Source organism: Carlito syrichta, unplaced genomic scaffold (genome assembly GCF_000164805.1).
Source record: "Carlito syrichta isolate Samal-C Ts95f unplaced genomic scaffold, Tarsius_syrichta-2.0.1 Scaffold311939, whole genome shotgun sequence".
In the NCBI taxonomy this organism is placed as follows: Eukaryota; Metazoa; Chordata; class Mammalia; order Primates; family Tarsiidae; genus Carlito; species Carlito syrichta.
The window spans coordinates 373282-398860 of record NW_007256035.1 but is presented as its reverse complement, the minus strand read 5'-3'; the positions used below and the strand labels follow the sequence as shown (position 1 = coordinate 398860).

Genomic DNA, 25579 nt, shown 5'->3' with positions numbered 1-25579 from the left:
GACCTCAGGGGCATCGCCCGGGACCAGCCCCAGCTCCCTGCACCGGCTCCTGGCCAGTCGAGGTAAAGTGGCGGGTGTCGGTGGCGGAATGACAGGGCCTAAACACTGCAACCCAGGTTAGCCATGCAGGAAAACTTGCCTCATTTTAGCTGAATTCTAAAGAAGAGAAAATCCTTTTTCTATTTCTCAGAGTAACATAGATGAAAAGTAAAAGAGAGGCAGAATCTCTTTACTTCCATGAGATATTTTTATTTTTATCTCCTCTACTCATGTGCTTAACTGGTAAAATGACTCTATAAGTAAGTTCTTCTGGTTCTGCATCTCATTTCCTCATGGCAATTAAAACAGTAGGAATCCAAGTGGAAATGTAACTGACAACACAATACAGCAAGTGAGGGAGGAATCCAGTCAACTCGGACTATGCCGGGCTCACGGGCGCCTGTGCCCTGGGTGTGGGAAGGGCGTTTGGTTAAGGCTGCTCAAGGCCTTGCTTGAGAGGTTCTTCTATTGTTTGGTAGTAAAAGCCCTTTTTCCTAGGCTTATCTGAGAAAGCTCACACCCACCCTCAGCAAACAGACTCCTCCTTGGGAAACCATCCACCCTGGGACGGACACCTCGCTGTGACTTGGAGAGGGGCAGTCCTAGCCCAGGAAAAAAGCACTTTGAGGAACTCTTTTTATGGGCCTTCAGAAGCCGTAATACTCCTTATGCCCTTTCAGGTGGAAGGGAGCAGAGGTGACAGAATCGAATTTCTATATTCATCTGCAGAAGATACCAAAATATAATAAGAATGAGAAGTGCGGTTCAATTTCTACCACTAGAAAAGAGGCGTCTTGGGTAGAGGTGAGCCTGCCTCTTGCCGCTGCTGCTGGAGGGCTTCAAATGTTACAACTCCAGTGCCCAGGCTGCACTCCAAACCAGTGCTCTCCAAAGCTCCCCAACGACTGCAGCCTGTAACCAGTTTAAGGGCAGGGCACTAAAGGGAACTCTGATGTCTCTCCCTCTCCAAATGCCAGATCGAGGCCTTGGTACTCTTTACATTACTTAGCTGGAAAACTGACAAGAAACACATTTCTTTAAATTAAATCTTCTCTCTCTCTTATATATGCATCCATCTTTTGTTGAATACAAGATGCTTCTTTTGACTATATACATTCAGTATTTAACTTCTACATTTATGTATTCAAACTCTGTATTGTATTAAAATATGCACTGTTTCAACTCATAAGGATTTCCTGGCAACAGTCAGTTGACACTGTGGAACGAGAGCTCAGTGTGCCACTCCAGGGACAGACTCTCCCCGCAGGGCGTGGAGAACCCTGTGAGCTATTTTCATACTAGAATGAGACTCTACTGTGAAAACAAAATCGGTCTAATCTTATTCTTAATACTTATGTTGTGTAATCTGTCTACTTAAGCTACCTTTGGGGGAGGGGAAAAATACTATGGAAAGCAACTCTAAGTGTATGGAATGAAATCAGTATTACTCTAAGCTGCTTGATGCAAGTCTGCCTTTGTTGCTGCTAGGCCGGGGGTGTGGGTCTGCGGGTCAGAACTCCGGGATCCCTGCCCTGCTACTGCTGCCAGCCCCTGGTCGGTTCAGGCCAAGGCGGAAGAAAGAGATGAAAGTGAGAGAGGAGGCGAGTGGAGGGGAGCTGAGGGCGAGAGGTCCAAGCAGCTCACGGGTCCCAGCTCCCGCGGTCGGTGCTCTCCAGAGAGAGGCTCTTGGTCTTTTGGGGTGAAACGGGGCTTGGGGGGCTGCTCAGGTTGGAACTGTTGGAAGCTGTGGAATGCCTCGGAGAATCGGAGTCCTGTAAAGTCCAAAGTAAAACGATGAGAAGCAGAGGGACAAAGGAGGGGCTCGGGTTAGCATGGATGCCCTCCTGCCACCCTGACCAGAGCAGGCTTCTGTACTGTCAGCAGAAAGGCCTCTTGTGAGCCGGGGAAGAGGCACAGAACACAACACACGCTCAAAATCTTTTCTGCAGGCCTTTGGAAATGTAGGTATTTTCATATAAAAGCCACGAGATGTCTGAACACCTCTGGGAAAACTGCGGCCTGCAACCCAAGTGACTGGCCCTGCTGTCCCCGGCTGAGAGCGGACGTCGATCCCCTGCTGCAGCCCAGGCCGGTCTCGAGGTGGTGGGATGACCCCGGCCAACGCACTCATCTTCTTGGTACGCGACGTCTTCAAAGCCTTGCCTCTAGGTGGAGTTGCCACCCGCTCGCCACTCACCTCTCCGTCATAGTCCCTCGCCGGCGCATCACTGCCTTGGTCCATGCCTCCAGAAGACAACGAGCCCTCTGACGGGGAGGGCATGGGCTGCCGCGTGGCACTGTAGCTTCCTCCAGAGAATTCCCGCTTTAACGCGCTGCCGTTCTGTGTGGACGACCCTGCAGCACATCACGCAGGCAACATTTTATCTACTTGGACGAAGACGGTCCTCTAGGAGCACACGGACTGCTGGCTGACAAGCCGTCCTTCCCACACCCCAAAGGTCACCCTCCCTGATGGACAGTAAGCCCGACTGTGGTACCTTTGCCCCCAAGCCCAACCCTGAAGTCCCACAACCTCACTTGTGGTTTCCGTTACACCTAGTCAGGGACTCCAGGTGGGTGGGCAGCGCCTTCTGGCTGTGCCGCCTGCCTGAACACCCTGCCCGCTGATATTCCCACAGAGTCCTCAAAGTCCCCACCTTCCTGGTGCTGCCTTATCTTTCCCAGTCCCTGGGGGCTCGCATGGCGTCTTTCCAAGCATCCCTTCTGCAGCACTTGTGAAATCATGCTACCTTCATGTGCCTGCCACTCTCCTAACAGATGGGCGTCTCTGCTCTCCAGGGCCTGACATGGGGCCTGGCACATAGCAGGATCCAAATAGACACGAGCCATTCCTAGATAAAGACGCCACCACCTGATGTGGAAATATCACTTAGCTTCTAGAGAATTTTCATTAAGAAACAAGGAAAACATGAAAGGAGTACTTTTACTTCACAGGGCAAAAAGCCTGGGGTGTAAAAATGAGGTTAAATTTCTTCAAAATCCCCTCTATTTTAATCTTAGTGTTAGAGTACATAACAGGGGACCAGCAGCATTCACAGAAAGAAAAGGAAGGCAAAAACCCCCCAAAACAACAAAAAAAACACCTTTGGAAATGTCAGGGATGGAGTTAGTACCTATTTAAAGCTCTTAGTGTTCCCTAATATTCTTTAGTTTTTGTTTACAAAATGTTTTAATTTTGCCAAGTTTCAATTTTTTGCTGGTTTTAACAAGTCTCAATTTGTTTTTTTTTTTTACTTTAAGAACTCAGTGAAAATGTTAAAAGATGACCGTTTAAAGTACACTTATCTAGTGGCCACCAAAAAACAGAAGTGCTCAGAAATAAACCGAACAGCAGCCTGTCTAGCTGACTCTGTGCTTGGCAATGCCCCTTCTGCCCCTTCTGTCCTCAGTTTCCTTATGAAGCCCCTAGGCTGCAGTCAGAGACACACGTGCATCTCCCTGACGTGTAGCTGACTTACTGCAGAGACTCCCAGCACTGGCTGTACCCTGTATATCATATGATGGAGTTGTAAAAATACCAATGCCTGGCCCTATCCCACAACAGTTACAGCAGAATTTGGGGTTTAACTTTTGAAAGCTCTCCTGATGATTCTGGAATACCTTGGGCTGAGAACCACTGACAGTCTCACTCTCTAGGAGAAGTGCTTTGCCCTAGCACCCTAGCACCCTACCACTCAGTTTACAGAAATGGCTTTTGCTAGACACTCGCTGGTTTTCATTTGTTGACGTGTTTCTTTGGAAATACCCTCTTTACTTTCTTGACATAGATCTTCTGTCTCCTTAGATACAACCTGAGAGCATATATCATTTTAATTTAATTTTTCTTCCATTTTCACGCATAGTTCAGGGCTTAGTTCAACAACTGTTGTATAAATTATTTTAAACTTCTGTCATTCTGCAAAGAATATCCAAACTGTCAGAGATGTCTGCTCTCTGCTTACTGATTATGTGACCTCAAGCAAGTTATTCTACCTTTCCTATAAATAAGAAAATAAAGTCTCACCTGTAAATAAGAAAATACATTCTACTACAAAGGATTTTTGCAGGAACAACTCAACACTCAACGCACGAAAACTAGAAGGCAAGACAGGACGTGTGAGCGGGGCCTGCGTCGTGCCTCTACGCTCCTGTCTCCTTCCTCCTCCCTCGTAATCATTTACAGAACAGAGACCTTGACACCAGTGATTTACGGGTTTTTTTTCTTTTTTAATTTTTCAACTTCTGAAACCTTTCCTTTCAAAGAGAGGCTATACTCAAACACTACAATCTTTAAAAACTTAAGGTGGGGCTGTTTTGTTCGAACAGCCAAAGGTGACTGGGTGCAAATCTGACATACTCTGCATCGGCATGGCCTCTTTTCTAGAGTTTTAAGTGGTGATTCTGGGGAGTGGGTCTTATCCCGCGGGTGAACTGGGATGGGGTCATGGTGAGAACTGCTGTTTTAATCTGACTTCATGTCACGTCTGGCTGTGGGAGTTCCTGTGTTTCCTACACAGACTCACAACATGGTTCTCCTGTTTCTTTATGTGACTCTTGGCTGTCTGTTCTGGAGATGTGTTACATGAGCTGGGCTATTCTTAAAGTCAGCAGGAGGCCCTCTAATACTAGATGCACCTTGGAATTCCTGGGCTGGTCTTTCCTCTTATGTCCATACTATACAAACTGCTTGTAACCAGGGTCTCAAAAAGGCTAAACTTGATTAGCATATTAAGGGTTTTGGCAAGATGGCTGTGGTTTGTTGTTTGCGTACTGGCAACAGAGATGGGGGATCTTCACTTCCGTACTTCAGGTATGACCTCTGCTTGGGGAATGGAGACCCCAGAAGCCCAATCCCCACCAGTATGCAATATGCTCATGTGATAAACATGCACTTTACCCTCTGAATCTAACCACCAGCCCCCCAATCTCTGTATTACAGATCCTACCTTTTTCCTGAAAGTCTACAAACCCCAAAGCCCTAAAAACCAAGTTTTTCACAAGTTTGATGCAAACTCATGTGATGGCAAAACCTAATCTGAACTGACTAGAGGCTGATTGTAGAAATTATTTATAGAGACTACATGTAGTTATATATTTACAGTGTGAACAGTCATACCTTTTGCTGTATAACTATTAATGTGTTTGTGCGTACTATTTCAGATCTAGCTGGTAATGTAACATAATATATGGCAGACTTTTTATAATTTTCCAAAATGTAAAAAAATTCTGAAAAAAAAAAAAAAAATCTGGCCCCAAGGGTTTTGGGTAAGGGATTATGTACCATTACTTAATTACCTAATTATTAATGTTGTGACATTCATCTTTGCACCTTAACTTATATCTATCATTGTATCTAGCTACCACTAATAAAGAGAAAAGTAATTAAGTGGTTTGTCATTTTTCCAATTGGCTAGCTTTTTTCATTGTGGTCAGGGCTACATACTGGGTAGAGATGGTTTTAGGAGATAGTGGCATGCTGCAATTTCAACTTCTGCTTGTCAGTTGAAAACTCCTTGAAAGGATGCTCTGTGTACATGCAGCCAGTCTCCAAAAGGAGCACCTCTTCTTGGTATTCACACATTTATGCGGTCCCCTCTAACACAGCACCAGGGCAGTCGGCATGATCAACAGCATACAGCAGAACTAATGGCGGAGCACATCAGGTTCTAAGACTGCTGCTTCTGTCTCTTGGATCGCTTGTTCTGGGGGAAGCCAGCTGCCATGCACAAGGTCACGTAAGCAAGGTATGGAGAAGCCCATGTTGGTGAGGATGGAGGTCTCCAACCAAGTCAGCAAGAAACTCAGGCCTGCCCACAGCCATGTGGGTGAGCCTGGAGGTAGGCTTTAGTCACACCTGACCTTGAGCAGACAGCAGTTCAGCAGACACTTGACTACAACCAAATGAAACCCTAGATCAGAACCATTCAGCCTAAGATGCTCCTAGGTCTTGACCCCAAGAAACCGTGTAATATGTTTGCTATTGTAAGCTTCTAAATTTTGGGCTAGTTTCTCATGCAGCAAGAGATAATCAATACACCATCATTTGCCTTTACACTGCCAGAACTTAAAAACAATACCTAGGCACAAAGTGAGTACTGAAACCAAAGCTGCTGAATGACTACCACCACATGAATGGAGGAAACTCCATCTACATCAGAAGACTTGAACTCGAACATCTAACATTCAAGAATACAAGGCGACGAATAAGCTTTCTGACTGAATGACTTTTAAATGTGAAATAGGATTTAGTGCAATTATAGTTTCTCTGAGAGTTGATTTATATGGAAGTGAAAAAAGAGTTCATTGAAATTGCAATCAATACTCTGGTGCTGCATTTATGTTGGCACGCAAGCTACATTCTCTTTGATCACCATGCCATGCTACAGAAAACACACATTTGAGAAACGTACAGAAAAGCAGCCCTTTGGCCAAAAACAGTCTTCCCCAAGTCAAAAGCTACAATAGCCATTTGACAATCTATGACCTCATTGTTTATAATCCAGGAGCTACCAAAAATTGCAGTAAATTCGATGAGACTAAATTTTAATGTTTTTTAATTGGTCAGATGCCCCCCTTTTAGTATCTCTGTATACTTTTATTCAGGTAGACATCTTTCGCCACAACTTCTTTCCCTCTCCTCCCCCACCAAAAAGTAGCTCCTGGGCAGCAGCCGAACATAAGGCCCCCAAGGAGCAGTTTTCCCCTCTCTGTGGTGACTTGGCTCAGGGTCTGTTCAAAATACGGAAAAGAGACGCTGCAGCTCAGGGCCTACTCTCCGCGCCGTCGGCCCTGATGCTGCTCCTGCCCGCCCCTAGTTCCTTCTGCATTTGGCAGCCAGAGTGGCCGTTTTAAGAGTGGGTGAAAAAAGGGAGGCTGATCCTAAAGACTGTGAGCCACCTGAAAGCAGGGCATACAGGATTTTCATTCCCAGCCCCTCAGCGAAGAGTTGGTATGGAAGGGAGACTCAAAAATGTGCCCTGGGCGAATGAATGCGCTCCCACGATTGCAATAAAAGGGTATATTCCTGAGTCTGTCCCTGGCCCTCTCTGAGCTCATCAAACACGCTCATTTTTTTCCCACCTTGAGACCTTGGTACATGCCTGGAGTGCCCTGCCCCAGTCCCCTCTCAAACTACGGGACGGCCAATGGTAAGCCCCAAGGTGCCGCAGGAAGTCTAGGAGTCATCCTTAACTCCTCCCTCTCCCTGACTTTCCCACAGCCAATTCATCAGCGAGACGTTCTGCTTCTACCTCCTCCTCTTCATGCTGCCGCTGCTGCATCCCGGCCCTCATCAGCTTCCGCCTGGCCTCTGCCCAGCGACGCCTGCCTTTATGCTGCTTCCACTCTTGCCTGCCTCTAAACCACTCTCCGCTTGGCAGCCGCAGTGACCGGTTTTTTTTTGTTTGTTTGTTTGTTTTAGTTGGAGTCTCACTCCCTCACCCAGACTGGAGTGCAGCAGCCGCTCCCGGCCACCGCAGCCGCGACCTGCTGGGCTCCGGCGATCCTTCCGCCTCAGCCTTCCGAGTAGCTGGAACTACAGGCGCGCGCTACCATGCCTGGCTAGTTTTTTTATTTATTGTAGAGATGAGGTCTCGCCAAGTTGCCCAGGGGGGTCTCGAACCCGCGGGCTCAGGCAATCCACTCACCTCGGCCTCCCAAAGCGCGGGATTACAGGCTGAGCCACCAATCCGGCTCAGAGTGACTGTTTTAAGAATGAAGATTCTTCCCTACTTAAACTCTTCAAAAGCTTCCTTCTGCATTTCGAATAAAATAAACAAAAGTCTTACCTTGCTCAAGTCCCTGCTGATCTGACCTTACTTGCTTCTCTTGCTGACTTTTATCACTGCCTCACCACACCACATAGACACACTGGCCTTCCTTCAGTTAATCAAACATCACTCGAACGTGACTCCACCTCAAGGGAGGCGATGCGGCTCTCCTAATTATTCTTTCTAAGTAGGAATTCATCTCCAACAGCTACCCTTATTATCCTCTATTACTGTGCCCTGTTTATTTCCTTCAGGGCATTTATCATTTTGTAGTCATATTTGTCTGTTTCTCACATGGCCTGGAAGCCCTAGGAGGACTCCAGAACTATCTTCTTCACGACTGCATTTTCGCCTACTAGGCATTAACCAGCAGGGGCTGAGACACTAGCCATTCCAGGGTACACTAGGCACATGTAAGTAAAGAACATGTCACCCATGGGAACAGCAGGGCACTGAGGCAGCTGGGGGCCGCCCTGCCACGGAAGCACCTCCCTGCAGCCTGGACCACTTACTTGCTGACAGGCCGCTGCTAGCACTCATGGAACGGCCTGGCTCCGGGCGGGACTTGGTGATAGATGGAATACTGACTGAGCCACTGAATACTGTCCGACTTTCCTGAGGCCGAGGGTTCTAAAACAAAAGTGAAACAGACATTCTTCAGCTAGAGGTAAACTGATTTTCTGCAGAGATGTCTATTTTTCACAATAATTATCAGAAATAAATTTATCTTGACCAGAATGAAACAGAAAAGGGAGGGCAGATTGTATAATCCACCCATGGAAGTTCTAAAACCCTAATGTGAAGTAAATCTCAGCCTAATCAAGTACTTCTACTTATTGAAATCCTTATCAATAAATAGAACTTTGTTCATTGTGAAAACAGTAAGTAAAAGTTATATGGTTAGGCGTGACAATGAAGTATAGAATTACATGGACATTTGCAGGTAACTGAAACGAAACTACTATGCATGAAATTCTATTTGCTTAGGATAACTCAACAGCTGAATGAGTCCATTTGGAGGAAATTCAACTAAAATTGCATTCTCCTCAAAACAATGTTTTATTGATGTGATACCCAATGTGCCATCTGCACATTCATGCCCTGTCCGCAGGCATCCATACCGACTCATACCAACAGAACAGCACTGTGAGCTGGAAATACAATGTAGTAACCTTCAACCTGGGCGAAGCTAGTTAATTTGGGAACATGAGCTTGAAAAACTTCCCATCGAATTACTGAACAAGTTTGGCACCCAAGGTAGGGAAACGGGCCACAATGTTTTTTGTGAGCCATGCATGCCTAAAGGAGAGGCATGGAGGATTGTGAGGGTGAGTTCTCTGGACGTGGCCACAAACAGGAAGCATGAACCTCCTTAATGGTGCCAAGCTCTTCAGACCAGGAGGGGCCGTCAGAACTGACAAAAGTCCAGAGGAGGGAAAGCATCTCCACATTCTTTATAAATCCTTGAGTGGGCACACTGCATATGCCATGTTATTAGCATCTTTTTTTTACCACTCACAATGCTTTCTCCATTTGTTCACATAGTCTCAGCCTCATGTAAGCATTTTCTGATGCAAATGGTCTGGATTTGATTTCTTTTTTTTGTTTTGTTTTGAGTTGGAATCTCACTCTGTTGCCCAGACTGGAGTGCCACCGCAGCCTCGACCCGCTGGGCTCTGGTGATCCTTCTGCCTCAGCCTTCCAAGTAGCCGGAATTACAGGCATGCGCTACCACGCCTGGCTGAATTTTTGATTGATTGTAGAGATGAGGTCTCGCTGCCCAGGCGGGTCTCGAACCCGCGGGCTCAGGCAATCCACTCACCTCAGCCTCCCAAAGGCGCGGGATTACAGGCTGAGCTACCGAGCCCGCCTGGATTTGATTTCTTATAATTTATACACTGACTCACGCACGTTTATTTGGAAAATTTATCTACTTAAGTTTTCTTTCATAGCCACAACCATGACGGTAGTCTTAATATTCCACAGCACCTACTTGCAGTCGGCCTTCCCACTCCTTTATTGGCTGTTCACGAGAAAGCATGGCATGAGGACAGGCCACGGGGGGAAACAGACCACTGCTCACATCTGTGCCAAACAGCTGATGACAGGAGGTCTCAGGTTTGTTAAACTCTGAGCCTCAGTTTCCTCAGATGTCTTATGGGGATAATAACTGCCTCAGTGGGCGTTCCAGAGAGTTAAAGTAATAAAAAAGCGCATACTCAGTCCCACTAGGTACCCTTCGTTTTCCTGCTCTGATAAGACCTCACACTCCCATCTGCAGGATCACTTTCAACCTTCCCTTCAGTCACATCAAAACCGCAGTTCTGCTGGGGGTGAGGGGGGAGTCACAAGTTTTACATGTATTAAATAAGACCATAACTCTATAATGAAAATGCAATGGAAAAGTCACGTCAGAAGTAGTCAAAAATTCAAATTTTGTGACTTTTCCAAAGGACCAATTTGTAAAGTAAAGCCAATTAGTCTGAGTTAAGTGTAATGTGAAACCTTCCTTTGAAAAGAGATGCTCTCCTCATATAGGCTAACATTACTACAGGGTGTTCATCTTTTTCTGCATGATCAGAAAGTAACACAGATAGTCAAGGCCACTAACACATAACAAAAAGTGACTGGAAAATATATTTATTAGCCTGTTGTTCTCTAAATGCCAACTAGTTATTAAAATTCTTTGCTTTTTTATGATTATAAAGGTATTACTCATGAACTATAGGCTATTTAAATAATAATGAAATGACAAGATACTCAAAAAAGTCACCTGTGAATTCACCAGGTATGATTAACAATTTAATGTTTTCCTGCCTACCTTTTATTCCAATATAATTTTTTTTAAAGTTGATCATATTATCCTTTTTTCAGATGTAAGAGAACACCAAGCTAACTAGTGTACTCTAAAATGTTATAATGGTCTCATTTTATTATTTCAAAAACATTATATCTTTTTTAATCATTTGGGGCTCAGGAAATATTCTTACTTCTGCTGGCATAAACTAGAGAATACATCACATAAATTTATATACATACCTGCCATACAATTGATAATTAAATTTAATTATTCATGGTATGTCATGTTTGCTCATGACTTTGTTATTTCATGTTAATAGAAATCCATGTTACCTAAATGGCTTTACAAGTTTCAGCAAGAGGAAAGGCTTAAATACTTGAAGTACTTTTATATGTTTCACTAAATGTTCTCACACCTTCCGCTTAAACATAGAAAACCAGAGGAACACTTTGGTAGGCACGCCCTCCTCCACACTCACCCTGTCAGGGATCTCGGCTTGTGTGAGATGACAATTTAGTTTGCCTTGGCTATTCAGTAAGCACACAGTGCATGACTCTTCCTAGCCTCATTTCTTAATCACCTTATCATTTCTTATATTGACTATTACTATGACACTAAACTCCAGCACCTATAATATGCTGAAAAAATTTGCTGAATAAATGCATACATTATACCTACAATCCCAATTTTCTACTTCAAGTGCTGGGATTAATGCAGTTGGCAATGTAATTTCAAATTATAATCCTTTCTGTAGAACATATAGTGCTCTAGTTATTATTGGTTTGATGTTACAAGTGTGTGGGGGTGTATGTATGTGCATTGCAAAGACACAAAATACATTTTACTTGCTTTGTTTGGGCAGAGTAACATTTTCTGGGAATCAATAACCCAATTCTTCTAATAACCCAATTTAAATGCAAACACAACAAAGGATAACCATCTCTCTTTGCTAAAATATAGTATACATAAAAAATTTAACATAGAATTCTATGAAATAAGCAATAAAGAAAGTACTAATGTGTTTGAAAATATTTTTAGTTGTAATAAAAATCTAGAATTGGAACTTTGGTTTCCAGCTGTCATGTAATTGTGAAACTCCAAGGAGAGGTTATAAGCTCTGAGTAAGTTTGCAGCACTGGGTTTACATCTGAAACGACCTGAGAGGAGGGCATGGCAAAATAATTAAAAGGCCAAAGCTATGAATCAGGAAAACAAGCAATAATACCATGTAAAAAACTCCAAATTATAAATTTTGAAGAATCACACATATTGAAAGTTGGCTAGCTGGCCCCAAACTCAATCACTGTCATTTTAGTTCATCTACCAAATTTGCAAAGTCCATGTAATTCTTACTGTGTTATTTATTTAAAGCAAATGCTTAATCATTTTTGTCTCTAAGAAAAATAAAAATTAAAACTGAAAAAGTCAATATCAGCAATTCAACATTCACATATACAGGAGCACCCTATTAGACACAAGCAATGTGTGAATAATGCAGCAAAGAAAAGCTCAAAAGAGAAAATCAGTTTTAAGCTGTATGTGTTATTTTTTTTTCTATAAATCTTAAAACACAATGGTGTTGTCTGTTTCTACAAGAAACAAGCCTAGCCTAGAATAAATGGTAAAAATTAAGCTTATGAAATATGCCACTAGCTTAATAATACTGAATGTTGAATTGAAAAAGAAACTTCTAATGGCAGTGTTTCTACTTTTAGATGACTAACTTAAGCAATACTTTTATCATTTATATGAAAAGTTCTTGATTGATTAGCTTATACAACATTCCTCTGGAATTCGCTGCTTGTAATCTGTTATTGAAAAAACTAGGGTTTATTTTTATTATGGTTTATCTTATTTTGTCAAATAAGATGCTTAAGTGGTATAATAATTTAATGTCAATGACAATGACATTTAAAACATAATTTAGAATAACCTTACAAGTAAAAAATAAACTTCCTACCAATAGCCAATTTTCTAATTACTACATATACATACAAATAAAAAAATCCATGTTAATATTGTTCTAAGGCAGGGGACATTATGGGAAATGGTCTGCATGATACAAGCAAATATTTTATTATCTGACAAGCTAACTTCAGAAAATGTTCCCTTGAAGTTAGCATAAGCATACACCACTTGATAGACAGACAGACGTTCAGCTTCTAAGGTCACCAGCTCTCCATCCCACCGCAGAGCCACTGGTAGCAAAGATGTAAGGCTGAATGAGAGGGATTGGCAGTAGAGGCCATGGTCCTTCAAGGTCATGCTGTCTTTTCTCTCTTTGATTTAGTTTTCTTATCTTGGATCAGAAATAAATTAAATGCCTATCAGCTACTCAAAGATTAGTAAAATATACCTTATTTTTGGAATTCTGTTATTCATTAATAGTTTTTTTAAATTTTGGAGATTTTTAAGCTTTTCAAAGAGGGGTTTATTGTAGATAGAAGATCTGTGGATAGATTTTACCACAGACTTTTGCCTCACTAAATAGAAAACATTTTGCTGCATAGAACCAGGTACAGGCTAATAAGCTAAAAATTTCAGAAGTTCTGGAAGTCATTTTCTGTTTTTTTTTTTGAGTTGGTATCTCACTCTGTCACCCAGGCTGTGGTGCAGTCGCACAATCACTGTTCACAACCTTGACCTCATGGGCTCAGGCAATCCTTCTGCCTCAGCTTCCTGTGTAGCTGGGACTACAGGTGAGTGCCACCCCATCTGGCTAATTTTTAAAAATCTTTTAGAGATGGGTTCTTGCTATGTTGCCTAGGTTGGTTTCGAACTCTGGGGCTCATGTAATCTCTCCTCCTCGGCCTCCCAAAGTGCTGGGATTACAGCATGAGCCACTGTGTCCGGCCTGTTTGTTTTAATAGACTAAAGATCCACTTGAGGGCTATCTATTATGATGGTATCTGAAATGGAAAATACCAAGATGGGAAAATCTTTTATTTTTTTATTTATTATTATTTTACTTTAAAGATGCGGGGTACAAAAAATCTTTTATTAAACACAGATAAATCTTTAATACTGCTTCAAAAATAAAAAAGAAAGGGAAGAGGAGGAAGAGGAAGATAAATAGAAGAAAAAGAGTAGAAGTTTGGTAGAAGAATAATACGTCAAAGGAAACGTTCACAAGATGGTGCCACCTCAGCAGTGTTACTTATTAAGCCAGGCAATAGGAAATCTGTACACGGTTAGTAAAAGTTAACACCTGACTCAGCTGTTCATACCCTCAGAGTCATAAAGCTTGGTGTACCAGGGACAGAGCGTAGAGACGGGGAATATTCAGGGTTTATGGATTCAGGAGAGAGAAATTTTTCAGCAGAATTAACAGTCATATGATAGATGTGCTCAAAGTTGATCGGAGAGGAGATCAGACCGGAGTGATGATGAGGGGATGGATAAGGGAAACCTGGCTATCAACAGAAAGAAGAAAAAAAGGTAATAAGGTAATGAAAATGGATTCACAATTTAGACAACATGCATGCAGAACAAATGAAACAGTATCTTACATCAGAACTAAATTCTTAGTGAAATACTTACAGATCTTAGAAAGTTAAGCTTTGCAATACTCTTACCAGTTAAATAGCTGATTTGCAAAAGATCATTCTCCCTATAAACTTTAAAAAATTAATATAGTTAAGTGAATGGAAACTGAACTCACAGATGCAAGGAGATTTTCAGAGTTTAGTTCAGTGTTTTCTAATGTGACACAAAAAACATAGCAAAAGTTTAACAAAAATATTATGGATTGAAAAAGCAAGAAACTAGCAAGAAAAGGACAAGTGAACCTTACAACAGTTTCTAACTACATAGGTGTTATGAAATGACTTCTTTAGAAATCTAAAACCATTTAAAAATCATTCTCTGGTATTCACAGATTTCTAATCATGTGTTTGCTTTTACTGATCTTATTTCCCTTATAACAAAACAGTGAGTAACTATGAAACACACTAATTATCAATTTATCTTTAAGCAGCTCAAGCTCATCTCCATTTAGACATCCAAAAGAACTCTCCCCTTCAATATTCAAGTATATTTTTAAAAAATGAAACAATGTGTTATGAAAGATATAGAAAAAGGCTTTTGAAGCCAAGGACTCTTACTTTTTCAGATAAAATAACTACTTTTGAAGATTTATTTGGGAACCATCACTCAGTGGTCAGTCACCTTCTCTAATAGAAATTTTCGAGGTTCAGTTCTTGAAGAACAACTGTTTCCAGAAAATGTAACCCCTTTATTAGACACAGAGGTTAAATGACTAGCTGGAGAGGATGCTGACTGGACCCAGGATGGCATCTATGTTCCAATGAGGTAAGCATGTTAAATAAAAGGATCTCATAAATTATCTGGGCTTAAAAAGAAAGACTCCTATGTAAGATATTATTCTTATTCCAGATATATGAGTAAATGCAGTACTTTCTGAGGTTTTTTCCAAAAAGAAAAAAAACTATTGGTGTACAAGTAACTATAACTTTAAGAATAAAAATTACTTATTAAAGCCCCAAGAGAAAATTTATCTTTATTAACAATTTTAGGAATGGACAAAAGGCTAGAAGAAACGTAATGTGCTAAAAATAAATCTCCTAGACATAAAATATTAATCTTGCATTCAAATGGAGAAAAACCTATCTTTTATTACCAGTGACCACCTATAAAAAAAGGTAAATAATAAAAAAGATTCAAGAAGACCTGGAGTGGTTCATGCCTGTAATCCCAGCACTGTGGGAGGCCAAGGCAGGAGGAATGCTCAAGGCCAGGAGTTTGAGACCACCTCCTCTCTAAAAAAAAGTTAAAAACCTAGTTGAGGCTGGGCTTGGTGGCTCAGCCTGTAATCCCAGCACTTTGGCAGGCCAAGGCAAGTGGATTGCCTGAGCCCACAGGTTCGAGACCAGCCTAGGCTACTTGGCGAGACCTCGTCTCTACAATAAATAAATAAAAAAATTAGCTGGGCGTGGTAGCGTGTGCCTGTAGTTCCAGCGACTTGGAAGGCTGAGGCAGAAGGATCGTCAGAGCCCAGCAGGTTGACAATGGGATGGCCACAAGTATGCCACTGTACTCCAGCCTGGGCAACAGAGTGAGACTCCAACACAAAAAAGAAAAAAAATTAGCTGGTGCATGCCTGTAGGCTCAGGGGGTTGAGGCAGAAGGATTGCCTGAGCCCAAAATATCAAGGCTGTGGTAAGCCGTGACTGTGCCTCTGCACTCCAGGCTGGGCAACGGAGTAAGATTCTGACAAAAAAAAAAAAAAAAAGATTCAAGAAAGCTATACAGTGCATATTTTAAAGACACACATCTCATCTTATACTCATTGCTTATATTCTCTTCACTCACAAAGATACAAATAAAAGGTTTGCCTCTGATACAGGAGGTAAGAAAATCTTAGCCTTAGCTTTACTGTCCCTTCCCGATTCAAAAAGGAAACAATCCTATTTCAGGATCATTAGGTATAAAAGAAACAGAATTAAGCTTCTAAAGTCATCTAATACACTTTGTAAGATTGTAAGTATTTCACAGGAAGGCAATAATGATTTGAATAAATTAAAACATAAAAATGGGGTCTGGGAAAACATGCTCTTTGCACAGGTAACACTATGTGGCTTTGGTATTTTAAAGCTCTTGTATATGTTAACATTAGATAAATTAAATTGATCTTTATTTTTTGGAGATAGATAATAATAATTCCAATTAAATGGAAAGAACATATGAAAATCTGAAAATTTATAAAAATATCATAAGCTTTTCAACAGATACATACACAGGTTCAGACATGCATATTATTTTATAATTCAGACATGCATATTATTATATTGTTTAACAGTGTCTACCATTGATCTGGGCACAAAGTAAGTCCTCAATAAATTTTTGTTAGGTGATTAAATGGGTTTCTATATAAAGACTCCAGTTTATATATCCCTTGGTAGTGAAATGAAAAAAATGCATGTGAAAATAAAATTTGGTTGTGAAGAACAGGAATTCAGACACATAAGATCTTTGATGCATACTATATGTACAGTTGAAGAATCAGGTTTCAAAAATGTATACCAACTTCTTGTCCTGGAAATATAAACGCACTTACATGGATAAGAAAACACTAAAGGAATGGAAGGCACATCAAAATCTAGAATGAATTAATAGGGCAGAAAGTCACTTGTATTAATGTCAAAAAGAACCAACAAGACGGTCATGTGTCAACAAGATCAGGTGACAACTAACACTAAGAAGCAAGAGGTCTAATTGGAATAAGCCGCCATCACGGAAGGTCATGTGTTATGGAGGCTGCTGGAGAATAAATATTTGGGAAATGCTATTAGAATTTGTTTTGCTTGGTAATAAAGACTAGACCTTATTTTGATCAAAAACTAAAATGCACATTTTTTTCTTTTTCTTTTTTTACTTTAAGTTGTAGAAGTGTGAAGGGAGAAAAAGTAGGGTAAGGAGGAATGCTTTGACATAAAAGTTCATACAATGTTTGAAATTTGATATTTAGCATCAGACTATGTCTTATTGGATATGAAGGTCTGAAAGGACTCTGATATTAGCAACTGGATTTTCACCTGATGGCAGAAGAATACAAGCAGAATAACATTTTGCTAAATACTGAAACTATTCTATCTTAAGAAAAATACTGTATGTAGGATATAACAGAATTTCTACATAATTTTCTATAATTTTTCTTGCCATGTTGGAATATGAGACAAAAATATATTCTTTTCTGTGTACTAAAATAAAACCAAAGTGAAATAAATTTTAGTTTTAAAAGGTTATCTAATAAAACCTTATTCACTGTTAAAATAATTTTGCATTTGCTAATGTTTTACGTTTCCACATACATATGTTTGAAATTTTTATCTCTCTATCCTTAAGTAATGCTAATTATATATCATATACTGAAAAAACTATTCACTAACTAAATTTCAAAGTTTAATTAAAATAACATATAACACTTGATTTATCAAATATAAACTATAAATATGTATTTCTATTAAGCTATTTTGTGCCTGACATTATACCTTCCATAAGGAAAAACAACAGACACTTCGGACAGTATGGTTAAGTTATATTTATTTCTGAGATTAAAGGAAAGCTAAACTGAGGACTTAAAGCAAATGCTCAGAATGGGAAAAGAATGAAGAGAAATTTGAGATCACTCCTAAGCAAAAGGTAGAAAAAATAGTATAGTTTTAAAACACCATAGACAAGTAGAGCAGTTTTTTATTTACTCAACCTTAATTTTTTTTACTTAGTTTAAATGACTATAAGCTGCGATCTAGTTTTTGCATACTTTATTTATATTTGCTCAGCACAGCTAATAAAAATCTCTATTCTGAAAAAAATAAGTGACTATTGTGGATGATTTGAACTCCATAAAGGAAGATATAATACAATGACCATATAACAATAATGTCTTGATGATGAAAAAATGGCAACAATAAGAATGTTACATTCATTCGTAAGTTAAGCAGAGCCAATTTGTTAATTGGGATATTTACAATGAAAAACTCAGACATAAATAAATGCAGACTTTTCTTTTCCTGCCAGTGAAATAAGTGCAAAACTCCCTTTAAAAGTTTAGTTTTTTATTCAAAACTACTTGACTGCACATGAAACTATATTATTATCTATCATTTTTTCCCTCTTAGTGATAGACGTTCATATCTTCTATCACAGTAATGTCAATAATGTGGTTAATTGAGAGAGATTTGGTTTACAAGTAACCACAAATCATCTCTCAAATTGCCATAAAATTATACTTACAATTCTGTGTGAAATTTATCTGTCATTACCACCAACCAAGAGGGCCATATTAAAGTTTTTATAGTTTGCTGAGAGTGCTGATACTGAAATATTAATCACAAATAAAGCCAGGATAATTATTAGCTAATTTCACTAATATTCTTAATCTCAATATAACAAGTCTAAGAACTAATCTTCATATTGCTAAAATACAAGTTTTTCTATGTTTACTTTTTAATGTATGACTGACCAGGTGACATGTTTGTAATTGGACAAAGGAAAAATATTTAATTTTACAATTTGCTGAGAGGTGGGACCATTAGTGACCAAGCTCATGCAGTTCTTTGGAAAATGAAAGTAGACCAAATATCTGCACTGAATTGCTAAAACTTAGTGAAATTTTAGTGATTTGGTAGCCAAGTTCTGAATTTGGTACAGAACCTCTCTGTATCTGGCAGTTTCTTCCCATCAACAATAGTAAATCTAGGTATGGGAGAAGTTTTTAGAGTATGGAACTAAAAAAGAACTTGGCTTGTTTTCTGACAGATGTCTATAGTATATGTTTTCTTTATCAGTTATGTCATCATACTTCTTAGATATCATGACATACTGAGAAAAACAAAGAAAGATGTCCTTTGAAGTATATGTATGTTTTTAAGAATATATATACACATATTTCTTTCCACCATTAATGTTCACATTCAGTCTTCATTCCTCTTACCATGGGCAGGTCTTTCAGGATCTGTATTCCATCTCCAGGACCCATGTGTGCTATGTGGTTAAAATTAGTTGGGTTAGAAATTAATTTATTTCTCATTTCTGGATCTCGTAGCATCTCTCTGTAAGATAAGACAACTGTTTAGTCATTGTGTTCACAGTCTAGATAACTTATGAAAAAAATCAAGCATACTTACTTATTTTAAGTTAAAAATAAAACTCATAGTTCACATTAATAAGAATAAATTAGAATACAGAATATACCCACCCTTACTTAGGTGGTAGATATGATACCTGCTTTGTTTTAAATTTTAAATAACAGATATTATGATTTGGGGTGGAAAAACAGAGAGGGTCCTTTAAAATACTTAAGATACCAAGGTATTTCTGTTGTATTTTATAGTTAATTCTGAATTTTATGTTTCTAAAGATAATTTATAATGTTTTAGAAATGTTTTTATATGTAACTGGGATTATACTACAAGTCTACTTCTGTTTGCTCATGAAGAGAACAATTAATCTGAACTTCTTAGATTTACTGTAGCACAGTTATGTTTATATGCATACACTGCAGAAGGCACACATTACAAAAATTATAACTATTTCATATGCATACATAAATAAATAAAAATAAGGTACTTTAATTAAATGCAAACTCATGACTTTGGGAATATTTATAGTGACACTGAGAAGTTACATTTATTATTGCAGTTTCTGACACCACAGGAGAATGACAGATTTTCAGATATCAAATTTTCCTTTCAAATCAAATATGGTATTATAGCATTATATATAGTCCTTCAGATGCTACAAGGATATATGGATATAGTATAAATTACATCTCTACCTCCTCTGTTGCATCCTTTCCTCTTCTGGAACTCTGAAGGAATAGCGCCGCTTATTGTTAACATTTCTAACCATTTGTTTCCTACTATTATCTGATGTTTCAGGAACTACCAGTTCATCCCCTTCTGTTTACAAAAATATAAAAAGAATAATGATGTTGTTTTAACTACTAAAATGCTTTTCATTCACGAATCTCCAAGACAGTAAAAACATTAATTATACAAGTATATGCAACTTTGATTTTTAAAACAGTAATGTGTTGATAACATAGTAAATAATTTTCAACAGAACATATGTAAACAGATATATGTTGAAACTAAACACAGCTTACAAAATAAATTTTCACTTTTACTTGATTATAAGCATAATATGACCTAATGTTACTATAAAAAAAAACTGTAATTGCCTTGGTATCCTATCACTGACTAGCCACCCCATCTCAATATCTACACACTGTTTCCCTCTCCTTCCAGGTGTTGGTTTCAATGACTTAGGGTGTTAAAAAGCTGCTATTATTAACTCACACAGTAGTCAGACAGTTTCTTCCATCAACAAGTTATTCATGTAAATAAGAATTACAATTATTTTTAAATAATAAAAAATTTCCTTTTTTATAGCTGCAAGATATGGAGAAAGGAAAAGGAATTGTACTCGCATTATTTTCCTTTCCTAAAGGTAAGAATCTGTCTTTATTTCTACTCTGCTGATCTTGGGAAGAGATGATATTTAATCATATACACCTAGTAATCCAGTGCCCATCTTATCCTATGTCAGTCTTAGTATCTAGAAGTAAACAAAACATGCTGGGCTATGTGAACACACTATAAGGTTGAAATGGACAACTGTATACACATAATGTGACAGGAGATGTCATTATCTAAATAAAATAAGGAAAAAGATAAAAAGTAATCTTCAGAAATTTTCAAAACCCAGAAAGCTAAAGTGAGAAGAAGGAGCAAAGATGCCAACGGGCCTGTAAATAAATCAAAGCAGATAGTTATCAAAAAAGTGACAATATTCTTCTAGTATAAAAATGTAGCTTAGTCAGACTGCTTTCCTAACAATAAACGTTAAGAGAATGGAATTTTTAAGGTGAATGAGAACGTGGGACACAATTTTGGAATTTGAGGATTATGAGGTTTGTAAAGAAGGTCTTAGAGAATTACGGTGGCAATGGAAGATTTTGAACAGCCAGAAGGCTGCAGAAGCACTTTGAATTCTTGGACGACTGAGGAGAAAGCAAGAAACAGAAAAAGAAAGGATCTCTTGGAAATGAGATTTCCTTCCTTTGTCAAAAAACAAGACAACTATTAAAGTTTTGTCAGCTCTCCCTTCTCTAAGCTCCACCTTTACTTGTAGCCTAGAGTAGAAAGATGAAAGCATGGGAAAAGACAAGTTGGAATACACATTGTCCTAAAGATATGCAGAGGGAATATGGACACATTTTTATAACCAGCATGGTTACACACAGTGAGAATAGGGTAGAGTCAATCTCATACAAATATCTGGAGTTTCTCTAAGAGAGAATACAGACATACTTTGGAGATACTGCAGAGTTGGTTCCAGACCACAATAAAGTGAATTACACAAGTTTTTTGTTTTCCCAGTGCCTATAAAAGTTATGTTCACATTATATTGAGGTCTATTAAGTATGCAACTGCATTGTGTCTAAAAACAACAATGTGTATAACTTAATTAAAAAATACTTTATTGTGAAAAAATGCTAAGAATCATCTGTACGTTCAGTGAGTAATAAGCTTTTTGCTGGTGGTGTCTCATCTTGATGTTGATGGCTGCTGACTGATAAGGTTGGTGGCTGCTGAAGATTAAGGTGGCTATGGCAATTTATTCAACTGAGACAAAAAGTTTGTTGCATGGATCGACTCTTCCTTTTATGAAAAATTTCTTTGAAGTATGCAATGCTGTTTGATAGCATTTTACCCACAGAACTTCTTTCAGTATTCGACTCAATCTTCCAGACCTTGCCTCTGTCCTATCATCTGAGTTTAGGTAAAATTCTAAATCCTTTTTGTCATTCAACAACATTCATAGCATCATCACCAACATCAGATTCCATCTCAAGAAATCACTTTCTTTGCTCGTCCTTAAGAAGCAACTCTTCACCTGTTAATGTTTTATTATGATACAGCAACTCAGTCACATCTATAGGATCACTTCTAATTCTAGCAATTCTCTTGCTCTTTCAGTCACATCTACAGTGATTTCCTCCACTGAAGACGTCAAGTCCTCGAAGTCATCCATGAGGGTTGGAATCAGCTTCTTCCAAATTCATTTAATGTCAATAATTTGACCTCCTCCGATGAATCACAAATGTTCTTAATGGCATCTAGAATGGTAAATCCTTTCCAGAAGGTTTACAACTGTTTTTCCCAGATCTTTTAGCAGAACCACTATGACAGCTATCACCTTACAAAATGTATTCTTTATTAAATGGAAAGACTTAAGAGTAGAAATTATTACTCCTTGATTCACGGGCAGCAGAATGAATATTGTGTGAGCTGGCATGAAAACAACATTCATCTCGTCAATTTCCATCAGAGCTCTTAGGAGACCAGGTACATTGTCAATGAGCATAATATTTTGAAAGGAATCCTTTTGTTTCTTTTTTTCTGAGCAGTAGGTCTCCACAGTGTGCTTAAGATATTCAGCAAACCATGCTGTAAACAGATGTGCTGCCACCTAGCCTTTTTGTTCCATTTACAGAACATAGCCGGAGTAGATTCAGCATAATTCTTAAGAGCCCTACAATTTTTTTTGAAAGATAAGGGAGCACTGGCTTAAACTTAAAGTCAACAGTTGTATTAACCCCTAACAAGTGAGTCAGTCAAGTGAAGTTTTGAAGACAGGAACTGACTTCTCTTCCCTAGCTACGAAAGTCCTAAAGGGCATCTTCTTCCAATAGAAGATTTTCATCTACATTGCAAATCTATTGTTTAGTGTAGCCACCTTCATCAATTATTTTTAGCTAGATCTTCTGGATAACTTGCTGCAGCTTCTCCATCAGCACTTGGTGTTTCACCTTGTTCTTTTAAGTTATGATTTTTTTTCCTTAAACCTCATGAACCAACCTCTGCTAGCTTCCAACTTTTCTTCTGTAGCTTCTTTACCTCTCTCAGCTTTCACAGAATTGAAGAGAGGGCCTAGGTTTTGGCTTAAGGGAAAGTTGTAGCTAGTTTGATTTTCTATTTAGACCACTCAAACTTTGTCCATAACAGGAAAAAGTCTGCTTCACTTTCTTATCATTAATGTGTTCACTGGAGTAGCACTTTTAATTTCTTTCAAGAACTTTTACAACTTGGCCGTCTGGCACAGGGTCCTAGCTTTTGGCCTATGACAGCTTTCAACATGCCTTCCTTACTAAGCTTAATTATTTCTAGTTTTTAATTTAACGTGAGAAATGTGCGATGCTTCTTTTCAACTGAACACTTAGAAGGTATGGTAGGGTTATTAATTGGTCTAACTTCAATACTGTTGTGTCTCAGGGAATAAAGAGGCCTGAGGAGAGGGACGGAGTCAAGGAATGGCTTGCTGATGGGGCTGTCAGGGCATACACAACATTTACATGGGCATGGTGCACCAAAACAATTACTACAGTAACATCAAAGACCACTGATCACAGATCACTATAACAGATATACTAACAGTGAAAAAGTATAATAAAAACAAGAGAATTATCAAAATGTGACAGAGAGCTACAAAGTGAACACATACTGTAGGGAAAAAGATGCCAACAGACTTTACTTGTGTGACTTAGGGGTGCCACAAACCTTCAATATGTAAAAAAAAAAATGCAAATCTGTAAAAAGCAACAAAGCAAAGAGTGGTCAAATGAGGTATGTCTGGACAAAACTAAGTATAGGGTCTTGGATGTGAAGAGCCTAAAAGCTAAAGTTTCATCAGCTTCATGGTAAATCGAACTCTGAGTTCGATTACACTTCCAGTACCTGAGTATCCTTTCTCAAGTCATACTGGAATATCCTCCTATCATAGATTTCTGCACAGTGACCAGTTTGTACACCACAAACCTCCCGTTCCAAGAGGATGTACCAAACCAGAAGCCAAGCAATTTATGTATTCCAGAATTAAAAATAAAACAATAATGACAAAAAATATACTCTTGATAGATTTTTTTTTTGAAAGTGGAATATACAAATGTACTGGAGGAATGTGGAGGGTAAGGTAAGAAAAGAATTAAGATAATAATCTCACTACCCAGAGATAACTAGCATAAATGTTTTCATGTGTTTTTTTGAGGTCAGTGTGTTTACTTATCTTTAAGTCAATTTAAATTATTGTAAATACATAATATCTCATAAATATATCTTAAATAAACCTACCACAAAAGATCAGAAATGTATAAATATCTCTGTTATGGAGAAATTTGTTGCTATCCATGAAAATAATTTTTTTTTTTTTTTGAGTTGGAGTGTCACTCTGTTGCCCAGACTGGAGTGCAGTGGCCACTCCAGGCCACCGCAGCCTCGACCTGCTGGGCTCCGGCGATCCTTCCGCCTCAGCCTTCCGAGTAGCCAGAATTATAGGCGCGCGCTACCACACCCAGATAATTTTTTGATTTATTGTAGAGATGAGGTCTCGCTGCCCAGGCAGGTCTCGAACCCGCGGGTTCAGGCAATCCACTCACCTCAGCCTCCCAAAGGCACGGGATTACAGGCTGAGCTACCAAGCCTGGCCCGAAAATAATTATTATATAGAAGAGGATACTATAATATTTGTTAAAAAGTGAGATTTTTAAAAACCATTTGGACATACTATAACTGGCAAACACATTTAAAATATGTAGACATGCCGGGCTCGGTGGACACTCATCTAGAGTTCCCGTTTGGGACTTTAGGGTTTAGCACTTCTGAAGTGCTGATGTCAACATGGGAAGATGCAGCAACAAGAGGAGAGTCAGGAGTGCCCAGAATCAGGAAGGAGAATGCAAACCTGGGTGTTACAGGAGAAGGTCCTTTGGGCAGTGACCAAGGTAGTGAGGTGAGACTTTCACACATGTAATTATATACCATATATATAAAATGCCAGGCAGACTGTCTACAAATTTTTTTTTTTTTTTTGAGTTGGAGTCTCACTCGGTCGCCCAGACTGGAGTGCAGTGACCACTCCCGGCTACTGCAGCCTCGACCTGCTGGGCTCCAGTGATCCTTTCGCCTCAGCCTTCTGAGTAGCTGGAATTACAGGCATGCGCTACCATGCCTGGCTAATTTTTTGATTTATTGTAGAGATGAGGTCTCGCCAAGTTGCCCAGGCGGGTCTTGAACCCGCATTCTCAGGCAATCCACTCACCTCAGCCTCCCAAAGCGCGGGATTACAGGCTGAGCCACTGAGCACAGCTTATCTTAACATATTAAAAGAGTGTTATAGTGACCACGATCATAGACTTGGAGCAAGATACACTTGAGTTTAAATCTGGATTGACACTTATTATTCATGTGACCTAGGGCAGTCAACTTAAAGATAACATTTCCATTAGCAATTCTATTAATATATATATTTTCTTACCTGCCATCTTATTTTTGAAATATATTAATCTAATTGTTTCCAATCCTAAAAGATTTAATGATCCTTCATTGTTTAAGGGTCGCACCTAAAATAATAAAAATTAAATTAGGATTCCAACAAAACCTTTAAAAAT

General features: G+C 39.2%; 1 protein-coding gene across 6 annotated transcripts in view; it reads right to left on the bottom strand.

The window, feature by feature from the left end:
• Nucleotides 1–224: 224 nt before the first annotated feature.
• The window catches only part of CDC42BPA (CDC42 binding protein kinase alpha), a 338092-nt gene continuing 312737 nt past the window's right edge, over nt 225–25579 (bottom strand). For 5 of the 6 annotated variants that reach the window (XM_008069336.2, XM_008069337.2, XM_021718208.1 and 2 more), the window contains 6 exons: nt 25447–25531; nt 19907–20030; nt 19064–19181; nt 8321–8438; nt 2237–2394; nt 225–1811 (listed from right to left, as the gene is read on the bottom strand). In XM_008069336.2, coding sequence (XP_008067527.1) covers nt 1680–1811; nt 2237–2394; nt 8321–8438; nt 19064–19181; nt 19907–20030; nt 25447–25531 — 735 coding nt within the window. In that variant the 3' untranslated portion in view covers nt 225–1679. Of the gene's footprint in view, nt 1812–2236; nt 2395–8320; nt 8439–13835; nt 14022–19063; nt 19182–19906; nt 20031–25446; nt 25532–25579 lie in introns of all 6 variants that reach the window. The other variant, XM_021718207.1, reaches the window with a different exon arrangement.